The sequence below is a fragment of the Mirounga leonina genome, unplaced genomic scaffold (assembly GCF_011800145.1).
Source record: "Mirounga leonina isolate KUSES-001 unplaced genomic scaffold, KU_Mleo_1.0 Mir_224, whole genome shotgun sequence".
Lineage (NCBI taxonomy): Eukaryota > Metazoa > Chordata > Mammalia > Carnivora > Phocidae > Mirounga > Mirounga leonina.
Genome location: NW_023270615.1, coordinates 13,220,984 through 13,243,317, shown reverse-complemented (window position 1 = coordinate 13,243,317; position 22,334 = coordinate 13,220,984). Strand labels below are relative to the sequence as shown.

General features: G+C 43.8%; 1 protein-coding gene across 1 annotated transcript in view; it reads left to right on the top strand.

The window, feature by feature from the left end:
• Positions 1–22,334, top strand: part of LOC118026222 (histone-arginine methyltransferase CARM1-like) — a 182,563-nt gene that overhangs the window by 93,428 nt on the left and 66,801 nt on the right. The window contains exon 5 of the mRNA XM_035028970.1: positions 7,716–7,826. Within this exon, the coding sequence (XP_034884861.1) occupies positions 7,716–7,826 (111 nt within the window). The remainder of the gene's footprint in view (positions 1–7,715; positions 7,827–22,334) is intronic.

Sequence of the window (22,334 nt, the reverse complement as noted above, 5' to 3'; positions counted from 1 at the left end):
GACTGATAATGGTTAGGAACCACCTGGATTTGCTCTGCTTCCCCCGAGCTCTGCTTACTCCGAGTTTGTGCCCTCCACCCCATGCCACCAGTGTGATGCTATTAAAATGCAACAGTGACCTGAAACTAATATAACATTGTGTGTCAGCTATATGTAAATTAAAAATTTTTAAATAAAAAATAAAATATGTAAAAAATGCAACAGTGAAAGAATTCTCCTGTTGAAACATGTTATGATCCTTTTTTGCTTAAGATTCCAGTCCAAGCTCTTGGTCTTGTCTGTAAGACTGTCATGATCAAGTATCTGCCAGTTTCTCCAGCTTCTGGTCGTGCCATGTTCATATTTCATGTGTCAGCCTACTTCTACCTCTAGCATACAGATCGTACTCCTGAGGAAATTTACTGTCTCCTAAATGTGACTGGCTCTGTTATTCACAGGTGCTCCAGCCACTCCCTCAATGCCAAGAGCACAGCATTGACTCACCTTTCAATTTTCATTGCTCTGTTTACCTCACTGAAGTCTTTCCAGACTCCTTGATGGAATATTCATCCTTCATATTCTCGCTGTGCCCTTTATATCCTTCGATCATTGCCAGTGTAACATATTGTCATGCTTCTTTCTTAGACATCTCTTTCTCTGTATTCATCTCTGCATTCCCAGCCCCTAGTAGTGCTTGGCACAGTGGGTAACATGAGGCATTTAATAGATGTCCAATGGAGTGTCTAAAGCTTTAGAGCTAGGTGCACTCATCCAAGACCATTGGCAGCATATGAAGGGGGTTAATCATCAGAAGATAAACTAAGAGTGATCAACATACTCTGTGTTTTCCATAATCATGGGAGAACTGGGGGAAAGGTGGTTAAAAGATTGGTGATGGGTTTATCTATCCTCTTCCAGAAGACCAGGCAGGATGAAGCAAGGTTTCCTAAGCACTAATTATGCATTATTTAAATACAGACAGCTCTTTGGTTGAAACCAAGTTTCACTGCACAGCAGATGTAGAATCCTGTCTTCTGAGGAGCTATCACGGCAGGATTCTTAGGCCGTAATGAAAGCGCTAATTATCTGTACAAGATTTAAGTCTTCTTAAGGGATGTCTTCTGCAGGCCTTGAGATTATTTGGGAATTTTTCTCCTCTGACCACAAAAGGCCGTGCAGTTCCTTCATTCTGTTACCACCTAGAAGGTTTTTAGTCCATCTGTCAGTCAAGAGTTGGGACAGTGGCAGAGTCAGGTGCAGTCCATGGAGGAAGACAGTCCATGGCAGGTAATGGTGGTAGTGTGCACAGTGCTGCAAGAGCGTGGGGCGTGTATCACTGTGGGGGGTTTGGTGGGGGTGTCTGCAGTTTTAATAAGAGGATGGCCGGAAGAAGCACTGCTGGCCATGGAAGTGGACAGGTGGGTTGGGCACAGAATTTAGGCATACAGGGCAAAGGAAAATTGCAATTGGGGGATTGTAATTCAGATCAGCAATTGATATGCTCAAGCAAAGAAAGAAAGAATGCGTAAATAATAAATAATAACTGGCATAACTCAAGGAATGGATTGTGGGATGATCGGGACCTCACTCTTGGAAGGCAATTACAAAAATCCAGGGGCAAAAAGAAGGCTACATGTGGCCAATATTACTGTAGCCTGAGCAGTACAAGGAATAACATAGCTGGAAGATGAAGGGAGTGGTTAAGAAAGCAGGGTTTGAATTAGGTATGTTGGTTTTTTTTTATTTCATCTCTGCCATTTATTAAGTACACAGCTTGAACTTCATCAGATTCTCAGCCTCTTTACAACATGGAGAAAATAGTAGTGCTCTGATTATAGAGTTGTCCTTGCAAGTAAATAAGGTGATGCCTACACAGGCCTAACAACATAATAAGTATAAAACAAATGGTACATATTTACTTTATTTTTACTCCATTTTTCAAGAATAATTATATTTCACACTTCCATAAAGACCCAGATATTCCTCATTAGTTTTAATCTAGTAAATCCAGATAAAGAGCTTTGAACCCACTTGGAGCTTTTTTAGCCCTGTCCAAACATTTTGCAGGATTTCTTTGCCCAGGAAAACCACTAAAGCATGTAATTAAAGTCATCTGTATAAGCAAAAGGATGACCCTATCTTTTTAATATTTTTCAAACTTACTTTATTTACAAATAAATTCTCAGAATTTTTGGCCACCATTACATGGACCAATTGTTGACTTTTCCCTATTCGTTCTGGCAGGATTTCACACCATTTTCTTATGCTCCCCATATAAGCCCCAAATTAGCCGTGTCTTCGGTTACGGCCTGTGTATCCAGGGGCGGCTGAGGATGTATTCTGTCTCCAGAGGAGCATTGTATACAAGAGCCAGCTGGATCATAGTGTAATGATAATCTGGCAATATAAAAAGTGTCATCCTTTGAAGGATGCTTAGGATCGCTAGATTGGAGAGGATGTGTTATGCTGGTAGAAGGTGCTTTTTCAGGAGGTAGTATTTTCTGGGTAATGGATTGGTTCCCAATTTGTGGTGGTGAGACACATTTTTTTTTTAAAGATTTTATTTATTTATTTGAGACAGAGAGAATGAGAGAGAGAGAGAGAGCACATGAGAGGGGGGAGGGTCAGAGGGAGAAGCAGACTCCCCGCTGAGCAGGGAGCCCGATGCGGGACTCGATCCTGGGACTCCAGGATCATGACCTGAGCCGAAGGCAGTCGCTTAACCAACTGAGCCACCCAGGCGCCCCGGTGAGACACATTTTTATGTATTTAGTTTGTTCAACAGAGATTTAGTGAGTGTCTCTACTATGTGCCAGACCCTGTGCAATTATCAGGGATTCAGTGGTGGGTGAGAAGCAGATGGAAGTCTCTCCCTTAATCAACCTCACAGTCCAGGGGAGCAGACATTAATCAAATAATCACTCATTGGATAGAAAACTATAACTGTGATGAGTGTTATAAAGGAAGGGCATGAGGAGGTGATGATAAGAAAGCATACAACAGGAGGACTTTACTTCGCTTGGGAGGGGAGCAAAGAGTAGGGATGTCTTCTGTCATGGAGAGCCATTTGGAATCTGAAGGATGAGTTGGTGTATCAGCCAAGGACTCTGCCGGAGAGAGATGACACAGCCGACACAGTGCTTTAGGAGAGTTAAATAATGGGACTGCACACCAAGATATGGGCACAGTTAAGGGAGCCAGCATAGGGAAGCGAAGCAGCCTGGCACTAGCACAGTAGGAACTGTGGCTTTGGGTAGCGGGGACATCCAATCCATGGAGACCCAGGAAGGAGGAAACCAGGAGAATAAGTCATCTGACCTCACTGTCCTCACTTTGACTTCCTGTTGTCCTTTCTCTTGACTGCTCCCACCTGGAGTCCAATGGCAAGGAAGCCATTGGTGCAGTCCACATAGGTTAGCCTCCTGACAAAGAGCAAGTGGAGGAGAGTGGAGCACAGATCTAGAGATGCAAATAGAAAAGATCCAGCACAATTAGCACTGAGTAGGTAAAAAAAAAATTTGCCATAGACTGGTATCATAGAGTGTGCAGCGGGGAGCACCCCACACAAAGGGAGCAGCATATACTAAGGCCCTGGGGCAGAAAGGAACGTGGAACCTTCCAAGAAGCCTGCCTCAGATGGTCACAAGAGTGACCCAGGGGACACGTTGGGATCAAAGTCAAGGAGGAAGAACAGAGATCATGAAGAGAAACAGTATAAATGTCAGGTCTGTGAGGTGGCTTGGAGGCCAAGAAATAAGAAATAGGCCAGGAAGCAGAAGGTAAGGTTGGGGGGAACAGTTCAGGATATAAGTCTTTAATAAGGCAAGGGCATCCTGGGCTTAGCCTCTTTGGTTGCTAGCTTTGCATGCAAGGACACTCCCAGAGTTCAAATGGCTGGAAAAAGTCATAAGCCTTTTCCAGAGATAGTTCAAGACAATGTTGGAATGAGGAGACTGCCCTATTAAGTCATTGCGTTCAGTCATTTAGTTAACAAATATTTATTAATGGTTTTTGTTTTCCTGTTGTACTAGGGGCTGAGAGATAAATGATGTGATTTTTGTCTCTGGGGAGCTCATGGGCTCAGCAGGGAAGGCAAACACATAAAGAAGTACTTGCAGTATCCTGTAATAAGCTCTCCTGGAGAGCTATGTACCAGGCACACAGAGCCCAGCCTAGACTGACTGTGTGGGGAGGTGAGAGAAAGCATCCCAAAGATGTGATCTCTGGGCTTGGTCTTCACTTCCCCAGGTAGAAAAATGAGATGAGGGATTTCACCCAGCTGTAAGCCAACTGCTAAAGCAAACTGTCTAAATCTCAGTGGTTTAACGTAATGAAATCTTTCTTTCTCCTGCCATGCCCAGTGTGTTCTGAGTGGCTTTTCCCAAAGGGGTGACCCAGGGGTTTGGGCTCCTTTTAGCTCCAGGAGCTGGTTTCCAGTGCCGCTCCATAAGGAGCAGAGAGCGTGGGGAAGGCACAGTGTACCTTCGGCCACCCTCTCCCAGAAGGGACCCTGATTATTCCCCTCACACTCCATTGGGCCGAAGTGGTCCTATGGCCACACAGAGCTGTGGACTCTGAGAGAGCATGAACCTCTGGGGGGCTGTCAGCTGCCTCTGTGGCAGAGGATGGCACACGAGTGAGCCTAGAATCAGGGAAGGGCATGCACTTGCTGAGCCTGGGAGGGGTGGGGAGGACAAGAGGAGAATTACAGAAAAAGAGGCCAGGAAAGTCACTCAGGGCTGGATTTCTGAGGCCCAAGGACAACACTCCAAGGAGACGGGGACCTTCCCCTTAGCTGTGTAGCACCGTTGGTGGTGTCTGCTTAGGGTGTGATGTGATCAGATTGTCATCTCTACACGGTACACCCTTTCATCTTTTGATACACAGAAGAAGGCCACAGTGGTGTGGAGGCCAAGCACTGTCTGGCCCTGCTACTTACCGGCCATGTTACCTTGAGCTGGAAGCGATGTCTCCAAGCCTCAGTTACCTTATCAATAAAACGGGGATAAACTATGTACTTCCCATCCCAAGGAGGCTTGATGATCAAATAGCGTCAGGAGAACGTCCTTTAGAAACCCTATCTGTGTTAGCGTCCTCTCTTCTCCCAGATTTGGAAACCCCGGCTGGAAAGGATAGTATATTTTCATTAGAGCCTAAATATTTGCTTCAGCCTTTTTTTTTTTCACCAGAGAATTTATTCTAAGCCCACCAAAGCTTTTTTTCCAATGTTGCGTGGCTTACACAGACAAGGCAAAATGTTCCTTTCACTCCCCACCATCTCCTATCAGCCCCAGACTGAAAATCGCTTTATTAATTTTTTAAATGCACCAGTGGAAAGCAGATGACCTTATCTGTTTTTCCAAGGCCTACGCTCTGTTTTGAAATAACCAAATGAATAAGGTTATTTTGGCCTGAAATTAGCTATTGAAATAAGGTATTTGGGCAATTGCCTTCGTTTGTAATTTTCTTCTCTTCCTTAGGTATGGTCTGGGTCTGTTAGAGCATCTTGCACCAAATGGACTGATTTGGCAGAGGTTGAACCACATGCATCAGGCTCCCTCCCATCCCTGGCCTTTTTCCCTTTCTCCCCATCACCTCTCCCCTCTCTCTCCTAGTGGCAGACACTGCTGTGGTTTTAATCTGCAGGGTCAGGAACTGGAAAACACTGCTCTAAGATGTGCTTTAAGTGCCCTCGTAAAAGAGGGAAAGAACACCACTCACTCATTTCTAGGGCACCTGCCGCCAGAGCAAGCAGGTGCGGTTTCCACGGTTTCCTAATTTTGCATCCGTATTTTGGACTGAACGGGGAATCTCAAGTTTTATATATATATATATTTTTAAAGATTTTATTTTATTTATTTGACAGAGAGAGAGAGAGACAGCGAGAGAGGGAACACAAGCAAGGGGAGTGGGAGAGGGAGAAGCAGACTCCCCGCTGAGCAGGGAGCCCGATGCGGGGCTCGATCCCAGGACCCTGAGACCATGACCTGAGCTGAAGGCAGACGCTTAACGACTGAGCCACCCGGGCACCCCTAAAGTTTTATATTTTTATTGAATAAGGCTCCAGAAAGGTTCTTCTGGATCTGGTGTATCTTTTTTCGGGGGCGGGGGGCTGTGGATTGTACCGTCTACCTTAATGGCCTTCCATCCCTAAACCGTGGTCATAGGTGTTCTTGGAATGGAGCGGGACCCATGTGAAGATGTATTTCCAAGGGAGGATGAGGGGAAGGGAATGTTGGTATTTCTAAAAGTATAGACAGCCTGACAGCAAATTCCAGAGCCTGGGTGACATTTTAAATTGGTAATGCTCCTAATTACCCAAACCCTAGGAAACCGTATGGAATCCAGCCGCAGTTCTAGCATTAATGTAAGTGAGCGCTGTGAACCCGTCACCAACAACATGCTCTCTTAGAATAACGGCACGGTATCTGCGTCAGCACAGCGTGGTGCTGCGCTTAAAACCCACAGACACGCACACACACACCGTCTTGATATTTCCTTTTTTTTTTTTTGGAAAAATTTTCCTGCTATCAAGTAAAAAAAGAATCTTTTCTAAATTTCCTACAAAAAGTAATACTAACTAATACTTTGTTTCCTTGTCAAACATCGCCTATTGGGATCGTTGTATTAAAATGTCAGATTTATAAAGATGAATTTAAGTAAACAGTGTATGGTTTCATGGAACATGAGCTTGGGTGAAGGCAGAAATACCCAGAGTCAAGTCCTAACTCCCCTGTCTGCTGCTAAGTGAACTTGGGCTGGTTGGTCAATCTGCACTTCAATTTGGTCATCTCTGAAGTAGACAAAATAATGCTATTTACTCAAATGTTTACTGTAAGCATTTGGAACCAATCAAAATGTCTCGCTCAAAGCTAGTGCTGAAAGATGCTAAGAGTCAAAGTCATTGATGGGGCAGGAACCCCGTAGCCTGAAATTTCAGTGATCAGATTGAGATTTGGGCCTTGGCTTCGGCAGTGTCTGGGGAGGGGACCCAATACATGCCATCCACCGCTTGCTCTTAGCATGTCGGCCCAAGTCTTGGGCCCTTGTGCTTGTGAGTGCACAAGTGAATGGTGACTTTCTTGATTTAAGTCCCAGGTCTGAACACAGAGAAAAGAAGAAAAGTGTCTGTAGATTCCATGTGTCCACTGTCTTAATACCCTCCTACCTTCCATTTATAAACCTCCCCAACTTTGTGGAGGGGCCTGGATAAAAAACAAGCACATGTCTCACTTTTGGATTTTTAAAGGCTTTATCTTCAGTTATTTCTGAATAAATAAAAAATATATTTATATAAAATTATATATGTAAAACATACAAAACATATAAAAACTGGTGACAGTTTTCATTTTGTTCATGCTAACAGATTTGATAAGCAAGCCCATTAATGACACTTTACTTTTCTTGGCCCTAAACATCCCAAAAGCAATCCATGCTACAAAGAAACTATAATAATAAGAGCAGTGATTTGAAAAACACCAATTAGGTGCCAAGCGATTTGTATACATTTTATGTTCATTAATCCCTGTAGCAAACCTTAAAAAGTGGGTATTATTAAGCCGATCAAACATCTGAGAAAAAGGAGTCTCACAGAGATTCATGAGTTGGCCAAGGTAAGACCACTTATAAATAGCAAAGCTCGTACTTTAAGTCTGATGGCAAGGCTCAAAGTTGGCATGGGGCCGGCATACCTGCGTGTGTTCTCACCTCTTTGTTGTCTTGGCTTTCTCCTCCAGGTTGTTCTAGATGTTGGTTGCGGATCAGGAATACTGTCATTTTTTGCTGTGCAGGCTGGAGCTAGGAGAGTGTATGCTGTTGAAGCCAGTTCAGTCGCACAATATGCTGAGGTAAGTGGTCGTATTTTTGCAGCGGCTACTAAGTAGGTCTTCGGTCAACGTCAGGGGTCTGGCTGATAGGCTTTTCCAGGTAGGTCATTTAGGAGAATTTTTTCACCCGTCTGATTTTTTTTTCCTGTTGGGATTTTACTGCTGCAAGAAGCCAGACTTCACTGTAGGCATTGATAGGCAAACAAGTTTTTAAAACATTTCATGATACTGAAAATAGAGCAAAACTTTCTTCATCCCCATCCACTGGGTGGCCCGTGGGCCTGGGAGAGATGAATGTCTTCTTATCTTTAATGACCTACCGAGGTGAGGAGTCAGACTTCCCTGGAGCTAGATTTATTTTGTTCTTAAGTGCTGTGTGGACAATAGCTGTACCACTCACTTTAAATTTTACTTTGGGCTTAAGGAGCTATTGCTACATGGTTGTATTTGGAACATAGATGTCTGTGTTTCAGGGAGCTTTTTCAGATTTCAGGCTCCGATTGGAGGATAGGGAGATGCTTTGTTTTAATATAGCACTCTATTACCATTATGAAATGTATACAAATATTAGAGAATAAGTCAAAGTCAAGAGTCAGGTAACAATCGCTTTCAGTAATACTTGGATATAATAATAACACAATCAAGCTGCAGAGAATGGATGTATGTGTGCACGTGCATGAACAGGGTAATGTGCCTGTCATTCACAGCTGGAGGAGGCCTGAGTTTTAATGAGGGATAGGATGACAGAGAGAGAAGCTTGGCCGTTCCTTCTGATGAACTTCGCATAATATTCTCCCAACCCCGGACAACCAGTAGCTCAGGGTGATGGTTGGCTTTGGATTGAGTGAGCAAAGAGGGACCAGAGACAAGTAGACCAGTGGGGCATGTTTGGAAAGGAAGAGTTCAAGAGCCTAATGGCTGGCATGTTGTTATATGCTTTTTCCCTTCCAATAAACGTTGGATAAAATATTTTTGGTCATTTGCTACTTCACAAGTTCTTAAAAGTTTTTACTGAAAATTAGATACATGCAAAAGAATATTTGTAAAATGTGTAAGTGTAAAGGATCATGATACAATGAATGTGGGCCCTGTACCTCTCTTCAGAAATAGGCCATTAGCATTTCCATTAAAGGTCCATGTATCTTGTCCCGATTGCTTTTCCTTTCTGCTCTAAACAGAGGTAACCACTATCTTGAATTTTTGTTTGTCATTCCATTGTTCTATAGAGTTTTACCACATGTATTTCTGTCCCTAAAAACGAATCCCTTATGAACTTTCCATAAATAGAATCATAATGTATGCATTCTTCTATAATTTGCTTTTTTCATCCCACATTATGTTCCCGATGATCATTTTGTAGATGCAAACAACTGTTGTTTCTTTATCTTCAGTGCTTGAGAGTGTTCCCTTGTATGAAATGCCTCAAGTTGTTTGCTCACTGTTCTGTTGGCAGACTTTGGATGGCCTCCATTATAAAAGTGTTGTTAGGAATATTCTTGCATAGCACTCCCCACTACATCTTTGCTAGAGTTCCTCAACATATACCCATCAGTAGAATTGTTGGGTCAGAGGACAGGCCTACCTTCGACTCTGCTCTATAATGCTCACTTATTTTCCAAAGTGGCTCTTCCGGTTTTCACTCTCTCCAGTAGTAACCAAGAATGCCATTGTTCTGCAATTCTGTCAGCACTTGATATTGTCAGGCTTTGGAATTTTTGCCCATCTGGTATTTATGACTTGATGTTTGCAGTTTTAATTTGCATTTTCCACTTAATAATGACTTTGAGCATCTTTGCAGAGTGTTTTGGCCATTCTCTTCTATGGAATACCTGTTCATTTTTTTTTTTTTGGACAATTTTTATTTTGAATTATTTTTCTAATTCTAATTCATTTGTAGGAATGATTTCTATATTCTGGATATTAATCCTGTTTGGTTCTATGTGTGGAAAATAACTTTTTACAGTTCATACCTCCCCTTTACTTTTTCTTTATGGTCCTAGTAGACTTTAAGTATGGAATTCTAAAAAAGGAGAAGAGAATATAAACTTATGAGGAGAGAACCCTATAGGTAAAGGTGCCTCCTCTTAGGTTTTCATAGATCTTAAAATGCATACCTAAGGATAAGGGGGTGAGCATAGAAAGCATAGAACTTTGTCTCAGGTGCTGCTCATTTAATCATACTTACATTCAATTGCATCCCACAATTCTGTTTAAGAGTAACAGTACTGATTAGGGTCTACACCTATCTTCAGAGAGGTTCTATTCTGATAAGAGATTGATCCTGTTGTCTCTTGTATCAGACACCACCCCACAAAAAGAGTGGCATAAATAATTCAGGGATCTTCTTTTTCTCATACAGTTTTTTTTTGCATGTATTTTAAGATGATTCGAGACGTATCAGTTCTTTTTAAAACCTTGAAAACCTAATGCCCATGGTTATAGTATTTTAAGGAAAAACAGGAAGAAATTAGCTAGAGACATCCTTGCATTTCCTAGCCATAATCCTGTCTCCAACCCCAGCATAAGCTCTCAGTAATCATCAGTACACCATGGGAGGAGCCATTCTAGAACCGTCTGTGTGACTGGTTTCCCCAAGAGAATCCTCATCAGCAGGATTGTTGTCCTTCTCACAGAGTGGGGCTGCCCTTGTGGGCACTTTTACCCAGGGTGTGGCTGCTGTATAATTATAAGGGTCTCTAGCAAGAAGCTCATCCACAGGAGAAGAAAAGAGAAAGAATTTAAAATTTTAAAACTTTTTAAAGATTTTTTTTTAATTTATTCATTCAAGACACAGAGATACAGAGAGAGAGAGAGAGAGAGCATGAGCAGGAGGAGAGGCAGAGGGAGGGGGAGAAGCAGGGTCCCCGCTGAGCCGGGAACCTGATGCGGGGCTCGATCCCAGGACCCTGGGATCATGACCTGAGCTGAATGCAGACACTTAACCATCTGAGCCACCCACACACCCCTAAAATTTTAAAACTTTTTAAACTATTTAAAACTTTTTATACAATTTGAAACTTGGAATAATTTCAAACTTAAAGGTAAGTTGTAAAAATAAGAATATTTCAAAGGCTACCCAAATTCTGTTTACCTAGATTCAACAGTTGTTCACCATTTTACCCCATGTGCTTTATCATTGACTCTTGCTTTTCTCTCATCCCCTCCACACGGATATGTATACACGTGTGTATAAATGTTTACATCTATGTGGGTAAGAGATAGAGATGGATGTACACATGCACTTTTTTTTTTTTTTTTTAAAGAGGGAGCGCACGCACAAGTAGGGGGTGGAGGGGCAGGGGGAGAGGGAGAGAGACAGAATCTTAATCAGGCTCTGCACCCAGCACAGAGCCCCATGCGGGGCTTGACCTCATGACCCTGAGATCATGACCTGAGCCAAAATCAAGTCAGTCACTTGAACCGACTGAGCCACCCAGGTGCCCACACATACACTTTTATCTCTGGGCCAGTGATATACATCATAGCTTTTTGTCCTTACACATTTCAGTGTATATTTCCTAGGAATGACGCTATTCTCTTATGTAACCAAAGAAGAACTTAATTTAAAGGTGAAAATGACTTGTCCATTGAGTCTTTCGATGTTACGGATCAAAAGGTTTTGGAGAGGCCCCAGCATGAGCTGAGAGACCATCACTGTGGGTGTTGAGGCGAGGAGAGTCTATACTGAGCTGCCTCTTTGCTTGTATATCATTTCCAGCGAGACTTGATTTTTTTAAAGCTTTAAAACCATTATTCAAATGAATCCCAAAAGCCATGGTTTTAGGTTATCTTTGGTTTTGGCTTCTGTAGAGGATTTTTGTGTTTCCGTAATCTTCCTTTTCTGTGAATATTTGGGGCAGGTTGGAGGCAGGGGTGGCTTTTCAAATGCTGTGGGGACTGCACAGAGTCCTTGAAATCCTTGACGGCAGGTCTCTTTGGCCCTCGAGACCTTCCCTGCATGTGGCCCTAAGGACAGGCTAGTTATAGTGCATTCAGGGCCAAGTATGATTAGAACCTTCTCAAAGGATGGATTTAATGCCAACGCGGTCCCTCCTGATGAAGACTCTGGCCTCCGCCGTGCCTCCACCTGCTGCCATGGGCATCATGAGATGCTCCCGTGGGCCAGGCCTTTTCACCCTGGTGCAGAGTGACCCACACCAGCTCTTGATTTCTGCTTCTTACACTGACACTCGTCTGCACAATTTGTGGGTGGCAAAATGCAAGTGTGAACAGCCCACAAAAGATTTTCCCTCTAAGAATAGGCTTTTATAGCAGCTCAGCACACAGTGCATGGTGCTCCTTTCGACCTTTTCATTATTTGGTAATTGAACCAGCAGACATTTAATTCTTTCCTCTGGAGTCTTCATTAAATTGCTCGGAAAAGATAAAGTTGCAACAAGAAAGAAAAATGAACAAATTTAACTACCATTGCCTGTGCCTGGATACTTCTTCTCATACCAGGCTTCTGGGCTTTAAGTAAACAGAATATTTTCAAATTGCAGTGAATTCAATTTCAGTTGTTTTCAGTGGCTCAAACTGATTTTGTAAGGGCTGACTCTTAGCCGACAGGATGATGTGAGTGACTCCTTGTCTGGAGGGCACGTACATGGAGTCATTTTTTGCAGGATGGTCATGAACTTGCCCAGGTACAGCCATGTGCTCTCACCCTGGGCCCCATCTGACATTTCTGGGTCAGTAATAAGAGATCATCCTTTTCCACGGAACAGGGAAGGACTAAAGGTCTCCCATGGGTTTCCAGCCCGTCTGCCTCAAAAGGGCAGCTCTGTCTTGCTCTCTTTTTCCTGTCTTACATATGAAACATAGAGCTGAAGCTCTGGGATCCTGCAGACCAAATGAAAAAGAAAAAGGCATCAATCAAATGCATACACATATATGATCAGGGAAGGGGGTATTCCTTCATTTAAACTGTACACAAACACAGGTCATGTCTCTCCATCTAATTCCTCGGGGGGCCAGGAGAATAAAAGACTATGAGGGTGGGCACCTGGGTGGCTCAGTTGGTTAAGCAACTGCCTTCGGCTCGGGTCATGATCCTGGAGTCCCGGAATCGAGTCCCGCATTGGGCTCCCTGTTCAGTAGGGAGTCTGCTTCTCCCTCTGACCCTCCCCCCTCTCATGCTCTCTCTATCTCATTCTCTCTCTCAAATAAATAAATAAAATCTTAAAAAAAAAAAAAAAGACTATGAGGGTAAGCATTCATGGATAGATTTTTGTGTTATAAACAACTCGAACTTACAACAAAGCTCTCTGGCACCGAGATTTAACAATGTCCATAATCATTATTGGGCCACTTAATGATTAGACTTTACTGGTACATCATTCCTACATATGCCTCCTGAGGATGACTTTTAAGGAGTCAGACCAGCTATTTCTAGGTGATGGGGCAGTGGACGTAAAGGCAGGTGGAATCAGAGCCATTGTGACACTGCCCTTCTAGACCTGCTGGGTTTGTGATCTAGGGCTGGGCTGCTCTCTTCAAAATGGAAGCCATGGCACACCTGTGGTTGTTTATATTTCAATGTAAATTAGTTTTTAAAACTTAAATTCCTTAGTCACACTAGTTGCATTCCAAGGGCTCCACAGCCACAGGGACTAATGGCTCTGGAACTGGACAGTGCAGAGAGGGAGCGTGTCCATCACTGCAGAAAGTCCCAGAGGGAAGAAATGGAGAGGAGAGGACACGAGTGGCCAGACTTCACTCTGTTGGCATGTGGCGGCCGGGCCGATGGCTGTGTTCACTGCCAGGTATTGGGGGCCCTGGCCAGATCGGACTGGCTCAGCGGTAGGTGAGGCGCTCTCCCCAGTCCCTCGTACTGTGGGCATTGTTCATTCCCTTATTTACGTGTGAGATCTGTCATAGAACGGGTTCCCTAGGAAACGGACTGCTGCAGAGAGCTGCGTGCAGGAACTTTGTCACAGGGGGCTCTTGGGAGCCTGATGTGTAGGGAAACCAAGGAGGCAGGATAGTACTGGGCAGAGGAGGTGTTAAGCTGCAGCATGGTCACAATAAGGTGCACATCTAATTGCACAGGAGTCCCCACGCTGACACTACCCATCGGGCTGGAAGGAGTGTACATAAAAAAGGTGTGGGATGGAAAGGCAAAGGGCTTTTTTATGTACACTCCTTCAGGAAGGGCTGTGGCTTTGGCTCAGGTGGCTCTCTGGGCCGAGGGCATTTGGTAAGACCAGACCCAGCTGAGAGCCACCGTTGCCAACCTTCCAGCAGCTGGGGAGACGAGTCCCGTGGTCCCAAAGCAAGGATGGGTAACCTGTGCCCCAGCAGGTGCTACAAGATCAAGATTCAGGATCCTGACTTGGGGCTACAGACAGGAAGCTAGAGGAGAATGGAGATAAAGATGGAACAGGAACTCCAGGGAGTGGTGGATCAAGTGAGATGACACTACTTAGGCCACAGGGCAATTGGTCACGTGTGCTTTAGGTACGACAAAGACTTTCTAGAAACAGACTGCACCACCGGACGTGATGTGCCTTCACAGAGTACACGTAGGACATGGTCTGTCCCCTCAAGTAGCTGACAATCCATTTGGGTTTCAAACAAGTGGAATTCGCGACACAAGACCTTGCGTGCCCGTGCATGCCTGTGAGTGGCAGCGATGAGAAACGCCAGGGCCAGGACCAGTTCCCCGCTGCCGGGCGGGTCAGGGAGGCTGTCAGAGAAGAGATGGGATTTGAATGGAATCCTAAAGGGCGAAAGAAATGAATTGCTGTCCTTTCACGCTTCACCTCACTGCCAACAATGACCTTTTTGGAAACCCTTAGGTTCTTAGGCTACTCCTCATCTTAAGTGGGTGGATAATCCCCTCACAAAATGCTTCGAAGGCCAGTTATTGAAAAGTGCTTCTAATGTTTAATCTTGAACACTAGGAAGAACATACACTTTGAAGTTTTCTGAGTTTATCCTGATTTCAACTCTTTGAGCTGGCTTTTTTCCCTCCAGTATTTTTAGTGTCTCCTGCAGCGTACTTCTTTCTTCTCATTCTCCGGACACCAAATGCCTGAGTCATGAAGTTCTATCCAGCCCATCAACACTTTTTCTTTTTGCACTGACAATAAGGTTAAGAAGTGGCAGTAAGGAATCTCTGAAGGAAATAATACTAATAAGCATTTTGCACAGCTGAACATTTAGAATTTAGGATGCATTTCTACATCCATAAACACGTAGTTCTTCAGGAAGAATCTGTGAGGGGCTTGGGGCAGATAATATCATCCCCATATTACAGATAACAAAGAACCTTGGAGAAGGTAGGTCATGAAGATGGGACACCGCTTGTGAGACACGAGCCCTTCCTGCTACCTCCTTCTCCAGTCCAGGTAAGCAGGGGGCTCGTGGTTCCCTTAAAGGTGAGGTTCATGTGTTGACTAGAAGCTGCAGCCCCTACCCTGTAGCTAGTTCTTCTAGGAGCCAAGAGAAAAACCATCTTTTCCTTCATGAGGAACTGATTTTGAAGCACTTCAGCAGGCAGACAGGTCTACCATGTAAGAAGGAAACCTTCCTCCATTGATTAACTACCTTAGCAGAGTTGCAGTTTGGAGAAGTCCATGTTTGGGGTGCCTGGGTGGCTCAGTCAGTTGAGCATCCAATTCTTGAGTACAGCTCAGGTCTTGATCTCAGGGTCATGGGATCCAGCACTGCATCCTGCTCCATGCTCAGTGTGGAGTCTGCTTCTCTTCCTCTCTCCCTTCCCCTCTGCCCCTCCCCTGGCTTGTGCATGCAGTGCACACACTCTCTCTCTCTCTCAAATAAATAAATAAATCCTAAGGGGAAAAAAAAGTCCATGTGGAATGCCAGCCCATTTGCCACAAGACCCTACCCAGGAAATAAGAACCCTTCTTTTTTATTTTATTTTATTATGTTAGTCACCATACATTACATCATTAGTTTTCGATGTAGTGTTCCATGATTCATTGTTTGCGTATAACACCCAGTGCTCCATGCAGAACGTGCCCTCTTTAATACCCATCACCAGGCTAACCCATCCTTCCACCCCCCTCCCCTCTAGAACCCTCAGTTTGTTTTCCAGAGTCCATCGTCTCTCATGGTTCGTCTCCCCCTCCGATTTCCCCCCCTTCATTCTTCCCCTCCTGCTACCTTCTTTTTTTTTTTTTTTAAACATATAATGTATTATTTGTTTCAGAGGTACAGGCCTGTGATTCATCAGTCTTGCACAATTCACAGTGCTCACCATAGCACATCCCCTCCCCAATGTCCATCACCCAGCCACCCCATCCCTCCCACCCCCCACCACTCCAGCAACCCTCAGTTTGTTTCCTGAGATTAAGAATTCCTCATATCAGTGAGATCATATGATACTTGTCTTAAAAAGAACCCTTCTTATAGCTGGATTGGTGATTGACAAGGCAAGAAGGCATATGGGAGAAAACATCTATGCCTCCTTGTCTCTGTCAGCATTCCATTCCTTTTAAGGTAGGCCGAAACACCTTTGCCAGGATTAGAATTGATGATTCTGGAGTCAGACAGTGTGGGGTTGTGTCCTTGATCCACAGCGTAATGGCCATGGGATCTTGACAAGTGTCCATGTGACCTTGGCAAGTATTAGTTTCTTATTGCTGCTATAAAAAATTAACACAAACTTAATGGCTTTAAACAGTACAAATTTACTACCTTACGGTTCTGAAGGTCAGAAATACAAAGTGGATCTTGTGGGGCTAAAATCAAGGTGTCACAGGACTGTCCTTTTCAGGAGGCTCTAGGGGGGAATCTATCTTTTGCCTTTGCCAGGGTTTAGAGGCTGCCCACATTACTTGCCTCGTGACTTTGGTTTTCACCATCATCATCTTCTCTCCCTTCTACCTCCCTCATGAAAAGATCCTTATGTTTATATTGAGCCCATGAAGACCATCCAGTATACTCACCCCATCCCAAGATCCCTAATTGAGTCACATCTGCGAGGCCCCTTTGCCGCGTAAGGTCACGTACTCAAAAGTTTTCAGGGAGTAGGGTGTATACTTTTTTTTGGGGGGGGGGGCACATCATTCGGCCTACCATATTAAGTTACCTGACCTTTCCCTACCTCATTTTCTTCATCTATAAATTTGTAGATAGTAATAGTCCCTTGTGAAGATATTTATGAGGATCACCTGAGAAAATCAATATAGAAATTAGCACAGTGCCTGACATTCTCTAGCTTTTGTTATCCTTGTCGCCATGGCGATTATCAATACTATTATAGGGCCTCATTTCATCCATGTCTCTGTACAAATCAACCCAACAGAGATCATGGGAGGGGGACCACCAGGCAACAATGGGAGTTGTGGGGCCGGGCAGGGCACATTTTTTAAAAAGTGTGTGTTTAAATCGCATTTTGAAGTTTCCTTTTATGACTCCTTTTTAAAACCCAGGCAATTACAAGATGCAGGGGCTGTGCATTGTGCCCAGCCCTTCTCAGAGCTTCTGCAGACTGGCCAGAGCAGTGTGTTAAACAGCTCGGTAACATCTGGGTCTCAGGAGAAATTCATAGCTGTTTCTAAATCCTTTCCGCAGTAGAAACTGTGCTTGCTGACCCAAATCTACTAAATTCTCAGACGGCCTCAGGTTTGGTGACTATTGAGAGGGAACACAACTACTTTGGCATCAGGGAATAAATAGCACGGTGGTTCCAGACGAGGATGCATCAGGATCCCTGCAGGATTTCTGTGACACGGATTGCTGGGCTCTACCCGCAGAGTTTCTGAGCCAGCAGGTACAGGGATGTGGTCCAAGAATTTGCATTTCTTCACGTTCTGTTGATGCTGCTGCTTAGTCAGGAGCCCACACTGTGAGGATTGCTGGGATTATATAACATCAGAGATGTAACCGCCCCCACAGTGCCTGAGTTGGGGAAGTAAGGGAGCAGGCATAGCAGCCGGAGTCTGCCTGCCCCAAGCTCCCTGCAGCGGCAGCAACACCCCCTTTTATGGTGGATACATTTTATTACATCCACTTTAGTAAATAGCCAGAAAGGCTGGAAGCCTGATACTAAATGTAGTGTGCACATCACTAAGACTTGGTTAAAAACAACTGGATTGACTTCAATTTCTTTTTTTTTTTTACTTTTAAACAGTTTGCTTTTATGTTTAACCTCAATTTCCTTATTTTCCCAGTTGTATTGAGAAATAACTAACATTCGTCACTGTAAGTTTCAGGTATGCAGCATGGTAGTTTCACTTACGAATTTTGTGAAATGGTGACCACAGTGGGTTTAGTTAACATCTGTCAACTCATACAGATACAATAAAAAGAAAAGAAGAAATTTTTCTTAGGATCTGGTCTCTTAACTCTTCTGCATCGTACAACGGCGTTAGCCGTAGTCTGCACGGTCTGTATTACATCTCCAGTACTTACTTCTAAGTGGACATGTGTACCCTGTGACCTCTTTCCTCCATTTCCCCGTCTCCCCACCTCCACCACTGGTAACCACAAATCTGATCTCTTTTTTCTGTGAGTTTGGTGGGATTTTTAGTTGTGGTTGTGTTGTCTTTATTTCTTTAGGATTCCACACATAAGTAAGATCATACAGTATTTGTCTTTCTCTGTCTGACTTATTTCACTTAGCATAATCCTTTCAAGGTCCTTTCATGTCGTCACAAATGGTAGGATTCCCTCATTTTTGTGGCTGTATAATGTTCCAGTGTGTGTGTGTGTGTGTGTGTGTGTGTGTACCACAACTCCTTTATCCACTCATCCATTGATGGACACTTAGATTGTTTCCATGTCTTGGCTATTGTAAACAATGCTGCTGTGAACAGGGGAGTACAGATATATTTTCAAGTTAGCATTTTAGCTTCCTTTACACCTCACCTCCCCTTTTTTTTGATTGATTGAGGTATAACTGATACTTACTTATTTAGTTTTTTAAAAGATTTTATTTATTTATTTGACAGATAGAGACATAGCGAGAGAGGGAACACAAGCAGGGGGAGTGGGAGAGGGAGAAGCAGGCTTCCCGCAGAGCAGGGAGCCCGATGCGGGGCTCGATCCCTGGACCCCGAGATCATGACCTGAGCCGAAGGCAGACGCTTAATGACTGAGCCACCCAGGCACCTTGAGGTATAACTGATATTTTAAAATTGCAACATAATTAATGTATACATCTTGAAAAGTTTGGACATATACATATGTCCATCACTGTAGTCAAGGTACTAAGCATGTCCATCACCTCTAAATATTTCCCTGTGTTCTGTTTTTATTTGCATGCTTGTGTTTGTGGGGTTTTTTTTTATATGAACACTTAACATGAGATGTACTCTTTTAACATTTTAAAATATACAATACCACATTGCTAATTATAGGTGATATGTTTCTAGAATGTACTCATTTTTCATAACACAAACTTTATTTTTTTTAAGTTTATTTAACTAATCTACACACCCAATGTGGAGCTTGAACCCACGACCCCAAGATCAAGAGTCATATGCTCTTCCAGCTGAGTCCTGCATAGCACAAACTTTACATCCGTTAAAGAACAATTCTTCATTTCCCCCTTTCCTGGCCCCTGGCAACCACAATTCTATTCTCAGCTTCTATAAGTTGGACTATTTTAGATACTTCATATAAATGGCATCATGCATTGTTTGTCTTTCTGTGATTGGCTTATTTCATTTAGCATAATGCCCTCAAGATTCATCCCTATTAGTTGTTGCCAACGGCAGGATTTCCTTCTTTTTTTTTAAGGCCAAATGATATTCCATTGTATGTGTATAGACCATATTTTCTTCATTCATGTGTTGGTGGACATTTGGATTATTTCCACATCTTGGCTTTTGTGAATAAAGCTGCAGTGAGGGTGCAAATATCTCTTCAAAAGGCCAATTTAACATCTTTCGGATACATACTCAGAAGTGAGGTTAATAGATCATATGGTAATTCTATTTTAATGTTGTGTGGGAACTACACAGTTTCCCATAGTAGCTGCGTCGTCCACATTCCCACCAACAGTGTGTAAGGGTTCCAGTTTCTCTGTGGAGAAATAGCCTCACCAGCACTTGTCTTTTTGCTGTTTTTTGGAAATAGCCCTTCTAACAGGTGTGAGGTCATCTCTCACTGTGGTTTTGATCTGCATTTCTCTGGTGCTTAGGAGAGCAACACCAGTTTCATCTGTTTCACTTATTGGGCTTCTGGATCAACTTTTATTTGAGTAATGGTCTGGAGGCCAAAAAGAACTTTTGAAATTGATGTCCAGTTTCCTCAATTTACAGAGGAGGGGCTGGAGAAGATGTTTGCCTAAATCCACAGCTGTCCTTCCTCGGCCGTGGAAGGTTAGGCTCACTGCTCACACCGGCACTTCGGTCATCTCGATATTTAAACCGCAATTCAAACAACTCCTGAGCTCACCTTGCAGTGTCAGAAATATACTTTCTTTAAGCCAAGGTCTTAACTCACGGCCCCTTGCCTCCTCGTTCCTCCCTTTACCCCGAAGCAGACCCCGTTCTGTGCCGCTGTTGTCGGCCCCTGTGTGAGGCTCCGTTTGATTCCTGATGTTAGAGGAGAGAAGCAGCATGCTTGTCCACCTAAAGCATTTTTCTGCATGGCCGCTACACGTTTTCGGGGAGTTGTGATTAGGCCGCACATTTTCTTGGCAAGCTGAGCAGGGAAGGTGGGACAGACTGTAATTTAAATTCGTCCAAATAAGAAAGGCATCATTTGAGCCCTCCCGGGGAGTGAAACTAAAAAGCATTCCGATGGTTGATTACTTATCATTCCTAAAAAGGTTTTGATGTCTTAGAACTCCCTTCAGCCCTAGCACTGAATTCGCTTCTCGCTCACACCCTCCCCCTCCCGCCCCCCAACCCCAACTGTGCTTTTTCCAGCCAGTTCCAGGCAGCTCAGAGAGTTTCACCCTGTGGGACGTGCCACAAGAGAGGAAAACAAACAAACAAACAAACAAAACCATGATCCCTGTTGGCTGTGTGACACTCTTGGAGGCCAGGCCAACGTCTGAAGAGCAAAATATGCAGTCAGATCAACAGGTTGGCTTCCCCGCACAATACCAAGTAATCACTGTGACTCCCTATTTTTCGCAGGACTGATGAATCCTCCTCTGTTCTGGGCTGACGGGTTGGCCGTCGTGTAGCCTCAGATTGCTGTCCAGTCTTGCTCTTTTCATCTACTGTAGCTGAGGAAATGATAACTGGTTTGGCCACCTGGGTAACTTTTTAATGATCTGAAAGACCACAAGGAGCCAACGTTTCTTTTGTGAGTCCCCCATTCAACAACCTAATAGCTAGCTGAAGAGAGCTTTCTTGAAAAGAAGAAAGTCTGCTCCTCCCAGGCAGAAGCAATAGGACCGCACGATTCTCTGATTAAACTGTCACACTGCGCGTATTATGGGGCATCGGACCTGCTGGAGACGGGCTGACTGCTGAGGTTCCTTGGTATTTGCACTGATGTTTTTCTGTCAGCAAGCCGTGAAATGACAGATGAGTGTCCCTCAACTTGAGTGTGAATGGCAAGTAAAGTGCCCAAGAAACTGTTGGGACCGAGCCACCCCCTGGGGCAGTGCTGGAAGGGAAACTTGTTTTTCTTTAGGGTTACCCTCTGTGCAAATGAACTTCAGTCAGGAGTGAAACCAAAGTGAGCACCACAGGGGAGGCAAGACCAGAGCAAAACCACGGTCTCTCCTCTGCCCCAGCAGACAAGCAGCCTCTGCTAACAGGTGCCAAACTTAGAACGGAAAGCAGGAAAGGGTTGTCTCTCCTCCCTAAACTCGTTTTCACAGTAGAACATTGAAAACCTCAACACCTCTCCCGTGTTATTTAAAAAAAGCAACTGCTTCGGGGTTGAAGTGACCGGTACTCAAGGCAGGAGCCTGGTCATTGCTCTGTATAATGTGTCTGCAAAGTTCTGTTGGTGTCTCATGACTGGCATACATTCTCAGCTCTCCTGTCAACAGATGCATAGTGATTTATTTTGAGAACTTCGTATGTACGACCATATTAACACATTACGTGCATTATAAACATACTCCAAAGTTAAAATGATGAGATACCACTATGCACGTACCAATAGCTAAAATTCCAAAGCCTGACAATAAAGTCAGTGGGACCCACTGTGTGCAGGAATGGAAAATGACACAAGAACTTTCAAAAACCATCGGGCGATTTCTCTTAAAATTACACATGTACTGCCCCTAGGACCCAGCAGTTTCACTCCTTGGTGTTTACCTAAGGGAAATGAAAATATGTGTTTACAAAGAGATTTGTACACAGAAACCTGGAAGCAACCCAAATGTCCCTCAACAGATGAAAAGACAAATTGTAGTCTATCTAAACAGTGAAATACTATTGAGCAATGTAAATGAATGAACTATTTTTCCACAGCACAGTATGGACTAGTCTCAAAAATATTATGCCGAGTAAAAGAAGCCAGACACAAAAAAGCATGTTAATCTATTCATGTGAAGTTTTAAAATAGGCAAAACTAATCAGTAGTGACAGCACATCAGCGGTGAGGGGGTGAAGCGGGGTCAGGATTGACTGTAAACAGGCATGA